This window comes from Ascaphus truei, chromosome 4 (assembly GCF_040206685.1).
Source record: "Ascaphus truei isolate aAscTru1 chromosome 4, aAscTru1.hap1, whole genome shotgun sequence".
Classification (NCBI taxonomy): Eukaryota; Metazoa; Chordata; class Amphibia; order Anura; family Ascaphidae; genus Ascaphus; species Ascaphus truei.
This window is the reverse complement of record NC_134486.1, coordinates 378,001,966-378,016,327: the sequence shown is the minus strand read 5'-3', so window position 1 is coordinate 378,016,327 and position 14,362 is coordinate 378,001,966. Positions and strand designations below refer to the sequence as shown.

Here is a 14,362-nt window from a genome sequence, read left to right as displayed (position 1 = left end):
CCCAACCCCCAAATACATACTGTATAAAAAAATTCCCGCCCCCCCAAATACATACAACCCACCCCCCCAAATACATACTAAGCCCCCCCCCCCCAAATATCTACAGACTTACCGATCTTGGAAATGGTCTCAGGTTTCTGGCCGGGCCCAACTTCTTTTCCCGGTTGCCGGTCCTCTCGTTGCCGCTGGGCCCTGCTCTCCCCAGCTGTGGGTCTCCCTCATGGGACAGTTGGCTACGGTGTGCTGCAATTGGGCCGAGGCTTCTGCCACTTATACTCAGTAAATACAGACACTGAGGGGAGAGGAGGCCGCCTCGCCAGATCTCAAAATCCAGATGGCGAGTGTGTTTATCGATATATATATATATATATAAACAGAAAAAGAGAGAGAGCGCACGCCCCATAGCATAAAACGGTGTATTTAATATGAAAAGGGGGAAGGGAAGGGGGGGGAAGAAACACACTCACAAGAGTAAAATTATAAAAAGGCAATTTGTGATTATATCACCACCATCCGGTTCTGTGCTGCAGAATGTCCACCGGAGTCCAAACACTTGCCTCTCCACTAAGAATGGCCGCCGTATGAATCCCACCCTGGATGTGGCCTTGTGCGCGTGCGCAGCGTCGTAGTGACGTAATCGCACTATCAGAGTCCCTGACGCGTTTCGTCACCGCTGGGTGACTTTCTCAAAGGGCTGATAGTGCGATTACGTCACTACGACGCTGCGCACGCGCACTAGGCCACATCCAGCGTGGGATTCATACGGCGGCCATTCTTAGTGGAGAGGCAAGTGTTTGGACTCCGGTGGACTGATTCCAGTCAGCAAACGGCACCCCTGGCATCCGGTGAGCTGTGATTTCTACAGGCAGCCCTGAGGGAGCCCACAAGAACGGACATTCTGCAGCAAAGAAACCGGATGGTGGTGATATAATCACAAATTGCCTTTTAACCATTTTATTCTTGTGAGTGTGTTTCTTCCCCCCCCCTTCCCTTCCCCCTTTTCATATTAAATACACCGTTTTATGCTATGGGGCGTGCGCTCTCTCTCTTTTTCTGTTTCTAGATACCCCTGGATGTGGTTTATCCCGTGTGAGAGCAGCCGGAGAACCCCTTTATCAGCATTATTTACCTTTATTCATGGACTAACATCAAAAGGACTGGTTGGACTTTATTACTCTTCCTTTTTACTTTTGCACATCTTTATATTAAGTTTATTGTGTTTCACTAATTTGTTTATTGATATATATGTTTATTAGAATTTTTGCACATTAATCACAATATTAAACTTTATACACTTCAGTCACTCATTAGGTTAAAAACACTCGCAGTTCTACTCTGGCGCTACAATCTTTGTTCTTTCATATATATATATATACAGTGTTCGACAAACCTATACATTTGCTCGCCCCGGGCGAGTGGATTTAACCCCCGGGCGAGTAAATATTGGCCCAAGCAGCACACGATTTGGTACTAGGTGGCGAGTAGATTTTTTTGTGTGGCGAGTAGATTTTTTGGTGATTTGTCAACCACTGTGTGTATATATATATATAGACATAGTGCTTGGGACTCTATTAAAATAGTTAACTCTGTCTCAGGTGTAATGCGCGTCATGTTAAGCTAATGCAAAGCAGTGTTAACTTAACTTAACATGGCGTTAAGCATATTTTAATGAGATAACACCAATTTTCTTGCATATAATTAGCATAGTGGATACGCGTTACACACATAGAAAATAACGTTCGATATTGTCACATTATTTGCCCTGGTTTAAAAGAGCTCTGTGGATCTGCCCAAAGTATGTTTACACACCCTCTCCATCCCCCTGCAATAAGCTCCTAGCAGATGTTTCTGGTTAGGTAACAATTATAAAGTAGCTAAGTCTTATTTTTTAAACAGTACACAAAAAAAATAAGGATTTAATTACGTAGGTGCAATCACAGATGGAAAATAACGTGCCAATTTACTCAGCATAGCAAAAGAACATTTTGGCTCGATATTGGCACACGGAAATCTCATTTTAAATTGTGCTTGTGTATGCCTATCTGCTAACCTGAAATGTCTCAATCTCCACCTCTGGACAATCAAAATGGCTGCCAGCACCTGGACTAAAGGCTGGAAAAAAGGGACTGTCCATATTTGGTATGGCATTCCCTGCACTGCCGTAATCAGTGAACATTTTATTGTAAAGGGATATACAGTATCAGTTTCTTGTTTTACGGAATCTCACTCATAAAGTCCTGCTTAATGGCCACTCCTGGATTAGATTAGTAATGCGAAAAGGGAATTTGTTTTGAGGGGAATTGCTGTTATAATGTTTGTTTCATAGTTTAAGACATGATTAATCGGTTTTCAAATGTAGGCCTAAAATCTTCATTGTAAAAGAGGTTAAAAAACCGGCTGTGCATTAATTAGGCTTAATGAGACCAGGACACAATTTCTACGTTTTGCAGATGAGAGACTCTGCAACCCTTAACTTCCTATAATTACCTTATATATATGTAACCCATGGACCCCCACCCAATCGCAGATCGGGCCCCCTAAGGTGTTCTGTGGTCTCCACAGCACCTCCATCTGTAGTTAGCCCCAGGAATACAGGGTGTAATCCCTACCACAGAAATTCCCCTCCCAGGCATGAGAGTTTCCAATCTCACACAATTGTCTCTTTAAACAGCAGACTCCTTTATTCACTCAGTCTCCAGCAGCAGACAGGTACAGTTGATATACAATGCCCACTAGCTGTTCTCCTTTGTGATGGTCCCTACCTCCACTCTGGACTCAGGGCCATCCAGAGTGGGGCTAGCTCTTCCCTTACACCTATGCAGGGTAAGAGGTATTTGGTCCACCTCACTATCTTCTATCAGCTCTACTCATAGGCTGCTTACCTAAATAACTCACTAACTACATTACACTGTCCAGACAGACAGCTCACACACAACCACTAAATAGGAAGTGACACTGCTCTTTGTAACTTCCAATAGGCACTGTCCCTGTGCCTCTTGATTGGACACAGGGTCAAGTGACCTACCTTCACTTACTCAGCACAGTGTCAGAAGTGGGGAAAAGCCATGATAACTCCTGGGAATCTGCCCTTAGCAGAGATTATACACAGGAGGAGGATAGATATATAGCCCCTAATCTTACCAGGGCTACACTCTCCCTCAGGTGGAATCCAATGGTCCCCACTTGGACCTAATTTGCTGGACCATCCTGCAGGTGAACAATCTGTGAACATACAAACATAATTAATATTTGTGTACACAGGACTGTAACACCCATGATGGTGACATAACATGCGGGAACCTCCCAACATGGAGAACCCTTAACTCAATAATAATGACGGGGGTCAGGCTTCTTCACTTCCCGCCTGTTATGATCCACAACATTGACAAAGAAAGGTTGCACAGGCCCATTCTCCGGTCTGTACAATATGTTGTGCATAAATATGTTCCTGCCAGTACTCCAAGACTTCATTACAGAACATATTTTGTCTTCCCTTAAGTAAGCAGTGCTACCAAATTTAATTCGTAGGTGCTCAATGACCGCATCTCTAAGCCAGGTGTCCCTTTGATCCTCGATCTCCTGAATGATCGGCTCTGGCACGTACGGAAACTCATAACCATGAGACTGCCGGTATCTCGCTGCTATGGCTCTATCTGCTCTACTTAACTTAGTAAGTTTCCGGTACCCAGCCTTTCCTGGCAGTACCCAGTACTTTGGCTCCTCAGGCGCAATATCATCATATAGAATAGATGAGCCTTTGGGGGTTTTCACTTTTTGCATAAATTCTCTCCACCTGTTATCTCACTCATCGGCAACCTCCTGTGGAGAATAGGTGCCTGCGTCCCACCAGTGATTTACAGTGTCTTTCTTTATCAATACAAATCTGGTGCGGTCCATCCCCTCATCATACCCTGTGAATAACGGTGCCCACCATTTGTCTCAGTGCTCATCTTGGGTGCCTTGGGACTTACGGGACCCGCTTTTGCAGTAGACTGGGACCCTCTGGCCCTACCTCTAGGAACAGGATTAAACACAGTGGGGTCAGGTACAAGTATCACACTTGACCAAGGTATCTCCCCATCAGAACGCTCATCACTTGTCACCCAATCCCGCCAATCAGTTGAAAACTTGGACGCCTTATTCGCCTTACTCCCATGGCGCTAGGGGCGGTGACCACATGATCGCCATAGTCCATTACAATGTCTCTGAGTCGGGTGTTGCCACGACCGTTAGGTACTTTCTTACTGTCTCTTGCGGCAGCGTTTCTGGCTCCCCGCTTGGCCACTTGGGTCTTAAATTCCTCGAACTCTGCTTCCAGCCCAGCTCTCTATAGCGAAGCAATCAAAACTTCCGGGCCTCGGCACCAGTCCGACCCGGAAGTGACGTCATCGTTGGTCATCGCGGAGTCTCCATCCCGAGGACCGGAAGGGGCGGCGGTGGACCATCAGGGTCGCGGACAGGCAGGTAGGCCTCAAGCCTCTCTCTCTCCACAGGTTCCTCCTTCACCTGGTGGGAATTAGGGGGTGGTGGTGTCCTCTTACCACTCCGCTGTCTTGCGATGCTCTTTGGTTCCTCTGGAGCGTCTCGGGTCCCATCTCCGCTGCACTGGGAGTCGCCACGGCCGTGGGACTTCTACGCGGTTCAGGCCGCACCAGCGCTCACCATCGGGGGGTCTCTGGACTCATCTTCTCCATCTCAGGGGTAAGTGGGACTCCTTCTTTACAGCTGGGGTGGTCCGCAGTCCGGCGCATCACCACCGATGACAGGCTGTCTCTCTCATCATCCGACAAGGACTGCAACGGCTCCTCCGCTGGGGAGTCACCTCGGGTCCTTGCGGCACCGCCAGTAGATATGGGTACGAAACGGGCCCGCTCCGGTACCTCCACTGCGGTCGTGCTCTCTTCCGTCAGAGCACATCTTAGTAGCTGGGCCTGGATCCCTACCGCAGGGGTGATATATGGGACCAGGGCAGCCTTCGCATTCGCCTCCTCCACTTCGATCACCGTTGCTGGAGAGGCCTCTCGTGGGGTCACGATTGCAGCATATGGCTCGATAGGCCAGAGGTAGAAAATGCCACACTGTTGGCACCGTGCTGTTGTACTTGGGGCCAATCCCGGTAACCTGCATTGGACACACAGGCACCGCAGATATTCTCGGCCATCAACCTCCACAACCAGGAAGCCTCCTGGAAACTGATAAGTGTTCATACTTAGGTCAGCCATCTTTTGCACAGGGGTTGATTCGCTCAGCTTACTGGTTTGACAATCAGCTTCTTCTCCTTCACCAGTCAAGCAGAAGGGAAGTACCTCAGTCCCTCTTCCTGTCCCTCCTTCTCCTGGGGAGGACTGTTGGGATTAGTTCTCAGTGTGCCCCCTCCCTCTGGTGGAAAGTAGAGGAGGGGCACTCTCTCTCTCTTTGGGTGACGTGGCTTCGTCCTTTGGCCAGTAACTGCACAGGTGGGTGCGGCTACAGAGTTCGCGCCGCTCCCTTCTTTTAGCTGGGGTTCTGGTTTTGGCACCAAACCCCTGCACATCTCTCGCCACATTTTTCACGCAGCCTGCTTGCACGCAGCACGTGCGCGATCTAGGCTTGGCGGGAGTCACCATTTTGGATCGGCTGCAACACGCGTTGCCGTGAATGGTGCAGCAGTCGCCATTTTAACCTCCTCCATGCCCCGCAGAGCACATGTATCTCTCGTCGCCATCTTTAGTGAGCCCTCTAAGCCCACGATAGCGCTACTCTCAGTGCCTATGGTGCAACTCATTCCTAGACACTTACTACTCTCAATGGTGCTCTAACCAGTGAATATAACGCATGGCATACCCCTGGCTAGGCAGAACTCTCTCCTTGTACACCGCACTCGCTGATGGTTCATTACAAGCACTCTATGGTGTGTTTTCTGGATACTGGCTAGTGTCCTTGTATACCCGTGTGTCCCAGAAAAGACTCTGTCATAACTATGCAGAGCAGCCTGTATACTGTGCAACCCTGGGAAAGCTAATGATACATGGTTTTATATGTTTCATTATAAAGTGAAATGCCATTTCTTTCGTTCATATGTTAGAGCTTCTCTTTATCTTGAAATGTGGCATTGTGGCTTCCAACTCAGAGAAAGCCTCCTGAGGTCCGTACCAGATAACCTTTTACTAGATTTATATCAGCGTTACTAGGTCTCCAAGGTAGGCCAAGCACAGGGTAAAGTGTTGAGATAAGCAGCGTTTCTGCAGACCGTACCCATGTGGACGAAGGCCACCACCCAGAGATCAGACACCATACAAAACTAATGCAAATGCTGGGTTATAAACAGCAACTCTGTTTCACATATGATATGAACCATCTACCGCCCATGTAGAATCCATTAACTGTGACCTACTGTATGCCCATAACATATATTATCCAGTGTCCATGAAATGTTCGAACTTATAATGTATAACCTCTGCTCATTTAATGTAACCATGTATTGTCACCATAACTCTGTGCCCAGGTCATACGTGAAAACGAGAGGCAGCGCAATGTATTACTTCCTGGTAAAACATGTTATAAATAAAATTTAAACAAATGCATATGGAGCTGGGAATCAGCCATGAATAATTACTGTAGTACTATACGGGAAGTCCTGAGTCCTGACTAGGATAAATGTGAACTGAGGACAGTGGCATGCTTACTTTGTAACAAAATAATTGTATTTCATTGTAGTTGTTCTAAAACTGACAGTAAAGTATTGTGATGCCCCATTAAGTGGGGGCCTGTATTTACTTAAAAAAATAAATGGCGGTGGTCGTGATGATGATGATGATGATGATGAAGACTGAGTCGTCCAAGTGCTGTTCTGTGTTTGCAATATGGAAAATAGCTGAAGCGCTCAAATGCAGGTATATCTCAAAATGATAATAAGCCAGACCACTGTACCAGGGTACTAACAATTGATATAGTACCTATTGTGTCATATAATGGGTACTATCCTCCTGAAGACAGGTGGTGTGTGGTGCAACCCACTCACCATATGTCTCATTGGCAGGTTCCCCTGAAAAATATGCAAATACTCACATCCTGGTAGGGCAGGCAGGCAAGCTGTGCAGCTACTCAATGCAATACAGGGAAAAGGGAGACCAAAAAGCGCACCAGCACAAACGGAGCAGGAAAAAACCAGAACAAAAAAATGATTAAAAGGGCACTTTAATGTGGCAAAAGACCCATCCAATGCATTTCGAACGTCGCAGCGTTCTTTTTCAAGGTTCGAAATGCATTGGATGGGTCTTTTGCCACATTAAAGTGCCCTTTTAATCATTTTTTTGTTCTGGTTTTTTCCTGCTCCGTTTGTGCTGGTGCGCTTTTTGGTCTCCCTTTTCCCTGTTCTGTGTTTGCAAAGTAAATCTGAAGCCATTTATGATTAGACATGTACACAATGAGAATGCTGGAATCCAGTGTTAATGAAGTAATATGTAACCCCCCTATTGGGCTTACTATCTGGGAGAGAGGGGGTTAATGTTAGTTTTTACTGAAGTAAGCCAGAACTTAGTAATAAGTGTTGCAGTTAAGCAACTGCCATTCTAGCCCCGCCTTCTTTCCAGAAAGAGCCTAATCTGTCATCCAGAGTGGGTGTATGTTAGGCCTTGTTCAGGGTGGATGCTACAGCTGCGAGCGTCCGTGTGCGCCTCTCCCGCCCAGCGATCTGTGTCTTAGCTGCAGGAGTTGGGTCGCGGCATTTGGGAGCGTGGCGAGGGGTGGGGCGAATGTGTCACGGAGCTGGTTTGCTGAACCAGCTCACGTGACGCGACTGCGGCCCCAAATATCATTTTTGGTTATAGAGGTGTAACACAGTTTGCCCCCCCCCCCCAATCGCAGATAGGGACCCTGTGTGGAAATACACCTGTGTTACCGTATGTGGTGCGTTACCTAATAGGCTTACAGAAGGCCTGAACCTCTGCCGCTGGGAGCCTGGGGTTACCTGATTCTTCGGATACAGCACCTCCACCTGTAAGGGTTCCCAACGGGGTGAGATGGTCCTCTTACAGGAACAATAATAATAATGCACGCACACAATATATATGCTAGCAACCGTTTTACTATAACTAATAACCTTAGTACTCTGTACCACACAGTAATAGGCATATAACTATACGTATAGAAGTTCACCACCCACATATCAACATAGGTGTCCCCAAAGTACCTGGGTGCTGGGCACCAATTCCCTGATGTCCCTTATGTCCAAGCCCACCCAAAGTGTTGGAGATAGCGCTATCCCGTGGAGTGTTAGTGCACTACTATAGGTACCTGCCCGGGGCTCCGGCACCCGGGTACCGCAGTATAACAGAATGGGATCCAGCTGATCCGACGTGCCGTCCGCCTACGCGTGGGGTGAATTCTGGCGTGGATAATATCACCGTACACGTACCGTCTATACCTTGGGGCTGGTCCGTCTCCAGTCCGCAGTCACTGCGTGGCGGAGTACTCCGTGAAGATAGTCTATCTAGAGGGGGTCTGCTCCCAGACCCGGTGATCGGGCAGCGCAGCAGATGAGCAGTTCCTTGGTCTAATCAAACAGCTAAAGGGGCAGATTCCTTACTTAAAGCCTGTCCCTAAAGTAGCACAAGATGGGGCAAGGATAATAGTTATCTGGGACATAGGGGGTAACTAGGCCTAGTGCCAGGGGCTACTGCTCCCTGCACACACACACCCTAACTCACCCAGCTCCCAGCTCCAACTGCCACTCTTCAAACACTGTCTTAACTGTCATCATCTCACAGCGTCACTGGTTGCCTAGCAACATGTAAACTGCAGCCTCTGAAGCTGCTATACTCCTATCTAATTGCAGCCGCCCTATTGGCTAAGCTGCAGCATGTGACAATCCCCTGAGGGATACCAGGGCTACAGCGGCAAAATGTAGCAGTGTCAACGCTGCACTTTGCCGCCGGTGGAGTTTTCAGTTTGAACACTCCCACCGAACAACCTGAAATTGAGACGGACGGGCGTGCGCACGTCGCGTAGCAGCCACCCTGAACTCGTCCTTAAGAGGGTCCAGGATAAATCACCATGGTTACCTGGGAGGTATTATATCACCATGGACTATAAATATTGGGGGTGGGGACTTAAGGCCTTAGGCTGCGCTTATAGTGCCTGGAGAGCGACGTAACGTTGCGGTCGCTGGAAAAAATCAAATTGACAACTTCCAGTAATCGCAACCAAGCCGTCGCTCCGTCGCGTCACTTCTATACATTTGTTTTGCTGCGACTTCGCGTCGCCGGCACTATAAGCGCAGCCTTAGACCCCAAGAGGACCCCACATAACATCAGGGTAGAAGGTGTATGTTTCATGTGGAACTAGTGTGAGTGTATAAAGTCACCTTTCATTATTTTCTATAGCAGGAAAAGTGCCCCTCCTAGTTTTAGGGCCATTAACAAGAAAAGGTGTGTTCCTCCCACTAAGGTATGTACACTGCAAAGATGACTAAGCCATGTGGACCTCCCTGGATGAATTGTATTGGATCCAGGGAAGCATATCTATGTGAAAACCTGTCCTGCTTGAAGTAATAAAACTTGTCCTGTTTGTATAAAGGTCTCTGGTGCCCTTTTCATCATCATCCACCAATCTACCTCAAGGCTTACACACCCAGCCCGCCGGACACGTGCCCTGAGATCCAGGTAACTAGAGTCCAGTGCACACCACCTGCACTTATACACCCACCGTGCAACACGCTCCTTTTGGAGGCGGGTAATGTGAGGGGCTACAAATACAAAGCAGATTACGTTTTTACAAGATGCTAATAAGTCAAACGGTTACTTTAAGTAGGGTTAAGGGTTACATGTTCATGAAGCCAATCATACTGGCGGGTAAATGAAACCGCTGGAGATAATGTTAGGACTTGCAAAAGAAGGATACCTTGGAGTGGTGCGCAAGCTTATAATAATGCTTTGGCCAAAGAATTTAAATGACCCTCACTTATGAGAAAAATAGAAAACTATTTAACTATATAATTTGTCATATTGGACGTAGCACTAGTGCTTTTTGTCTTTTGTCAAGTAAATGAAAAGCTTATTTTTTTTACCTGCTAGCTTGGATTGCCCATTTGGTTGAAGAAATATGAATGTCATCTCCCTCTCGTAAAAGGAGTTACTGCCTAAAGTGAGGAGTATGGTTCTTCTGGGGCAAGAGTAGCCAACTCCAGTCCTTAAGTGTCACCAGCAGGCCAGGTTTAAGGCTATACCTGCTTCAGCACAAGTGGCTGAATCAGTGGCTCGGAATTACCTGTTTGTGGCCCTTGAGAACCAGTTGGCAACCACTGTTCTGAGGAGTAACTTTTTCCACCATCAGCACATAGCCCAGAAAGGAATAACAACCCACACAAAAAAAATAAAAATTACATCGCAGACCTGTCACGTGTCAGTCAACAGACAAATTGCCACGTATATTTTAAATCCCCAAAGACCAAAACATTTGCCTATACTGTGAAAAAATAAATGTTCTGTTGGGGATTATGTTAAGGTACAAGCTGCACCAGTGCTGCATACATGCACATTTGTTGTAGGTTTTGATCTTTTAAGCAACAATTTGGCTGTTTCAGTTTCTGTAGAAGTTGGGCACTATTCTTCTCTTTGGGGCTTTTGAAGGGGCTGGTGTTTAGCAAGCGTTTCCTCTTATCCCACCCAATCTTTTTTTAGACGACCAATAAGAAAGCGATATAGGAGCAGACTATCAGTGTTAAACCAAACACTAACATACAGCAAGGAGTAACCGGAAATCCAACCTCAGCTCACCAGCTTTACTAAACTAACTTAAAACAAACAAAAAAAAACACTTTTATAGAAATACTTATTTTGATTAAAATCTGATAAGTATCAAATCAACCAGATCCTACCTTTTAAAGTCATGTCACTGCATTAATACAGTAGGAAAGACATACTGTATCTTACTCTTCAAGGTGCAATTTAAAAAAGGCCTCACCTTGGTAATGGATACTTTTTTTTAATTTTAAACAAAATCTGACACCCGTAAGTATTTTAAATTATTATTTTTTTAAAGCTACACTTGGGAGGGTTGGGTTTGCTCTGGTCACGGTTTCCCACAAATGCTTATACAGCCAGAGATCCCCTTCCCCTTAACTTTATTGGCTCTCTGATAAGGGGGAGAGGGGGGGGAGGGGAAAGGAAGGATAAAGACAACACTTGATTGGGCCTCTGAAAGGGGAAATGTTTGTCAAAGAAATTCAACATGGTATCTTTAAGGGTTTCTATGCTGATGCCTGCAGGAGAATAGGGTTCACTGCAAGAAGATGCAGAGGCCAGCAGCTGTAATTTGTGAGTGGGCTTCAAACAAGAAGCAAAAATTAAAAAATAAATATATATAATATATTTTGATTCCCTTAATAATCAAAAATGATACAATCAAGACTGAATACCAGATGTCATGTTTATATAGCATTTTAATATTTTACATAAAAACCTGTATATACACATCTTAAAGAACTTCATGTAAACATAGGTCAAACATCTCTTCACCACTGTCAGCTTTTGTTCTCAATTTAACAAACTTGGTACCACTGTCCAAAAAGGAGGTATAAAAATAACATTTGTTTTTTTTTTCTCTAACAAAAATGTACATAATGGTAATGTACTACTTTAATAAACTCATGTAATTTTAGCACTACAATGGCTACGTAATGTAATATTACATCCATCAACATCAGTGTTTTTTTTTTTATATATTTCAAGAAATTTTTTAAAAAAAAGTAAAAACAGTGGTTGTTCTTGTTCAGTTCTGGTCTTGGATTTTGACAAATCAACAGATGAGGTTACAAAGAAAGGTGTTCAGAACGCTAGTGTTTTATGCAGATGGCAAGTGCATTAAGTGTCAAATACAATTATTTTTTTTTAAAAATGTGCAAAAATAACGTTTCCATACGAAAACTTAAATAGAATTACAGAAAAAAAAATGAAAACTTGTACTGCGAAGACAGGCAGAGATTTTTTTTTTTTTTTTTTAATACACATTTCTTCCTCATTAGGCTTATTCAATACAACAGTCCCAGATTATTTTACAGTCAGAAGGATTTCATTTCATGTAGCCCTGAATATTTAGGACAAGCTATTCAACCCCTTCAATGCCATAGGGTATAGCAACAGTTTGCCCTTTGACACTGAAGTGATTAATGCCTTTATATTTATATAGTGTTTGCTTCCCTCCCAAATCTGCAGATTGCAGACCACAACCCACCAATCCCATACTCATTAGGGCAAACAAAAAAAAAGGGTCCTTCAGGGTCCACTGGAGAATTATCTTACACCGCAGGAAGTATTTTGAAACAAAAGTTTGTGTCACTGGTGGGCGAGGATACAGTCACCCATGCAATCCCCCCTCCCTATATGGTAAAGGAATAAAAATCACATCTGGATACTTGTACAAGGAAGCACCGACTGCGAGAGGGATCTGGTGTATTATTCTCCTCCCGGTGGCATGGTCTTCAGCAGACTATGGAGGAGAAAGAGGCAGTGTATTCACCCCCAAAACCAGCACAAGTCATAGGAGTCAGTCAAACTGGAGGAGCAGATCTCACGATTCCCCCACTCTCCATGCAAGAACACACAACAGTTGGGTTACCTACAAGTCTACTGGCTACATGACCCGATTGCTAACCCAACTCTTGAGCACCAACCCATCCCGTAACCAGGAGTTGCCAACACCCACACCGCACCCCCTGTCTCTCAAACCAGTCCTTGCATGTCATCACCTCCTCCTTGGCAGAAGTGGTTAGGTGGATAATCTGGCCATCCCTGTGCCCCAAGTCCAGTCAAAAAGAAACCAACCCCCACCCTCCCCAAAAAGGAGTTTTTGCAGGATCATAGCAACTTGCAGCAGCTCATGCACTCCCCGGTGGGCCCGTGCCTCTTCTGCAGCGCCGCCCTGGTGGCCGTCTCGAACACCTCCCGCACCCCATCCTTGGTCTTGGCCGAGCACTCCAGGTACTCGTAGGCGGCGATGCGGACGGTCATGGCCCGGCCTTCCTCGGCCCGCACCGGCTCCTGCTTCATGCGGGCCAGCTCGTTGCGGACGTGCTCGTCGTTCCTCAGGTCCTTCTTGTTGGCCACCAGGAGGATGGGCACGTTGGGGCAGAAGTGCTTGACCTCGGGCACCCACTTCTCCGGGATGTTCTCCAGCGAGTCCGGGCTGTCCACCGAGAAGCACATGAGGATGACGTCGGTGTCCGGGTAGGAGAGGGGCCGCAGCCGGTCGTAGTCCTCCTGGCCGGCCGTGTCCCACAGCGCCAGCTCCACCTGCTTGCCGTCCACCTCGATGTCCGCCACGTAGTTCTCGAAGACGGTGGGCACGTAGACCTCGGGGAACTCGTCCTTGCTGAAGACGATGAGCAGGCAGGTCTTGCCGCAGGCGCCGTCCCCCACCACCACCAGCTTCTTCCGGATGGCCGCCATGGACACCTTGTTGGAGGAGCTGCCGGCGGCTCCCTGGCGGTTTCTAATCTTGCCTATGGTGTGTATCTGTAATAAGACTGTGGGGGGGTTGGGGAGGAGGAGGAGAGCGCAGGCTCAGCTGCACGGGGTGGGATGGTAGGAAGATATGGCTGATCCTGTGTCTGGGTGCACAGGGGGGGGGGGGATGTAGGATCTTCTATGTCTTTGGATGCATAGAGGATATAGTTGCTATGCCGCTGGGTGCACAGAGTACATAGGCTCTCCGGGTGCACAGAGTATATAGGCTCTCCGGGTGCACAGAGTATATAGGCTCTCCGGGTGCACAGAGTATATAGGCTCTCCGGGTGCACGGGCAGCCGTCGCTTTCTGCAGATCTGCACTTGCTGAGCATCCGCCGATGTGCTTCTGCGCTGCTAGTTCCTGGTGTATTGTCCGCGTGCAATTTGTGCGGGAAGATGCGCTGCTCCGGCTTCTCCATGCACATTAACTACGAGCCGCGCGACGTTCTGGGTATTTAAAGGGTCAGGCTGCTTGCTTAATATAGCCAGCCAATCGGAGGACGCCGTTGACGTAATGTTCAAGGAAACTGCGCTTTGATTGGACGAAAAGGGAAAAAGGGGGCAGGGCGCTGCCTCAAGCAGCTGACAGGGTGACACAGACAGATGTCAGATGTTAGCTGTGCCTGGGAAAGGAGGGGGATGGGGCTGTCATCAAAACACAAGGGTCAGCTATAATAAAATAATAAAGTGAGGCTCTTGGTGTGTACTCTGTATTGCTATGCTATTCTATATGAACATTAACTTGCAGGGTTGCTCTGCTGCAATCCAGTTTCTGTGAAGAATGCTTCACGCAATAAACTGGGCAGATTGAAAAGGTCTGGATGGGGTCAGATTTGGAGGTCTTGGGACAAAAGAAAAAATGTAATGCTTAATACATGT

At 46.8% G+C, this 14,362-nt stretch overlaps 1 protein-coding gene and 1 long non-coding RNA gene across 2 annotated transcripts in view; both read right to left on the bottom strand.

Annotated features, from left to right (window-relative positions):
* Positions 1-8,705, bottom strand: part of LOC142492177 (uncharacterized) — a 78,066-nt gene extending 69,361 nt beyond the window's left edge. Inside the window, exon 1 of the long non-coding RNA XR_012800795.1 lies at positions 8,396-8,705. This is a non-coding gene — a long non-coding RNA (uncharacterized LOC142492177). The remainder of the gene's footprint in view (positions 1-8,395) is intronic.
* A 2,696-nt stretch (positions 8,706-11,401) lies between these two features.
* Positions 11,402-13,930, bottom strand: RHOB (ras homolog family member B). The gene has a single exon (XM_075598442.1). It carries the CDS (start codon positions 13,422-13,424, stop codon positions 12,834-12,836), a length of 591 nt encoding a protein of 196 aa, XP_075454557.1. The 5' UTR covers positions 13,425-13,930; the 3' UTR covers positions 11,402-12,833.
* Positions 13,931-14,362: the final 432 nt, after the last annotated feature.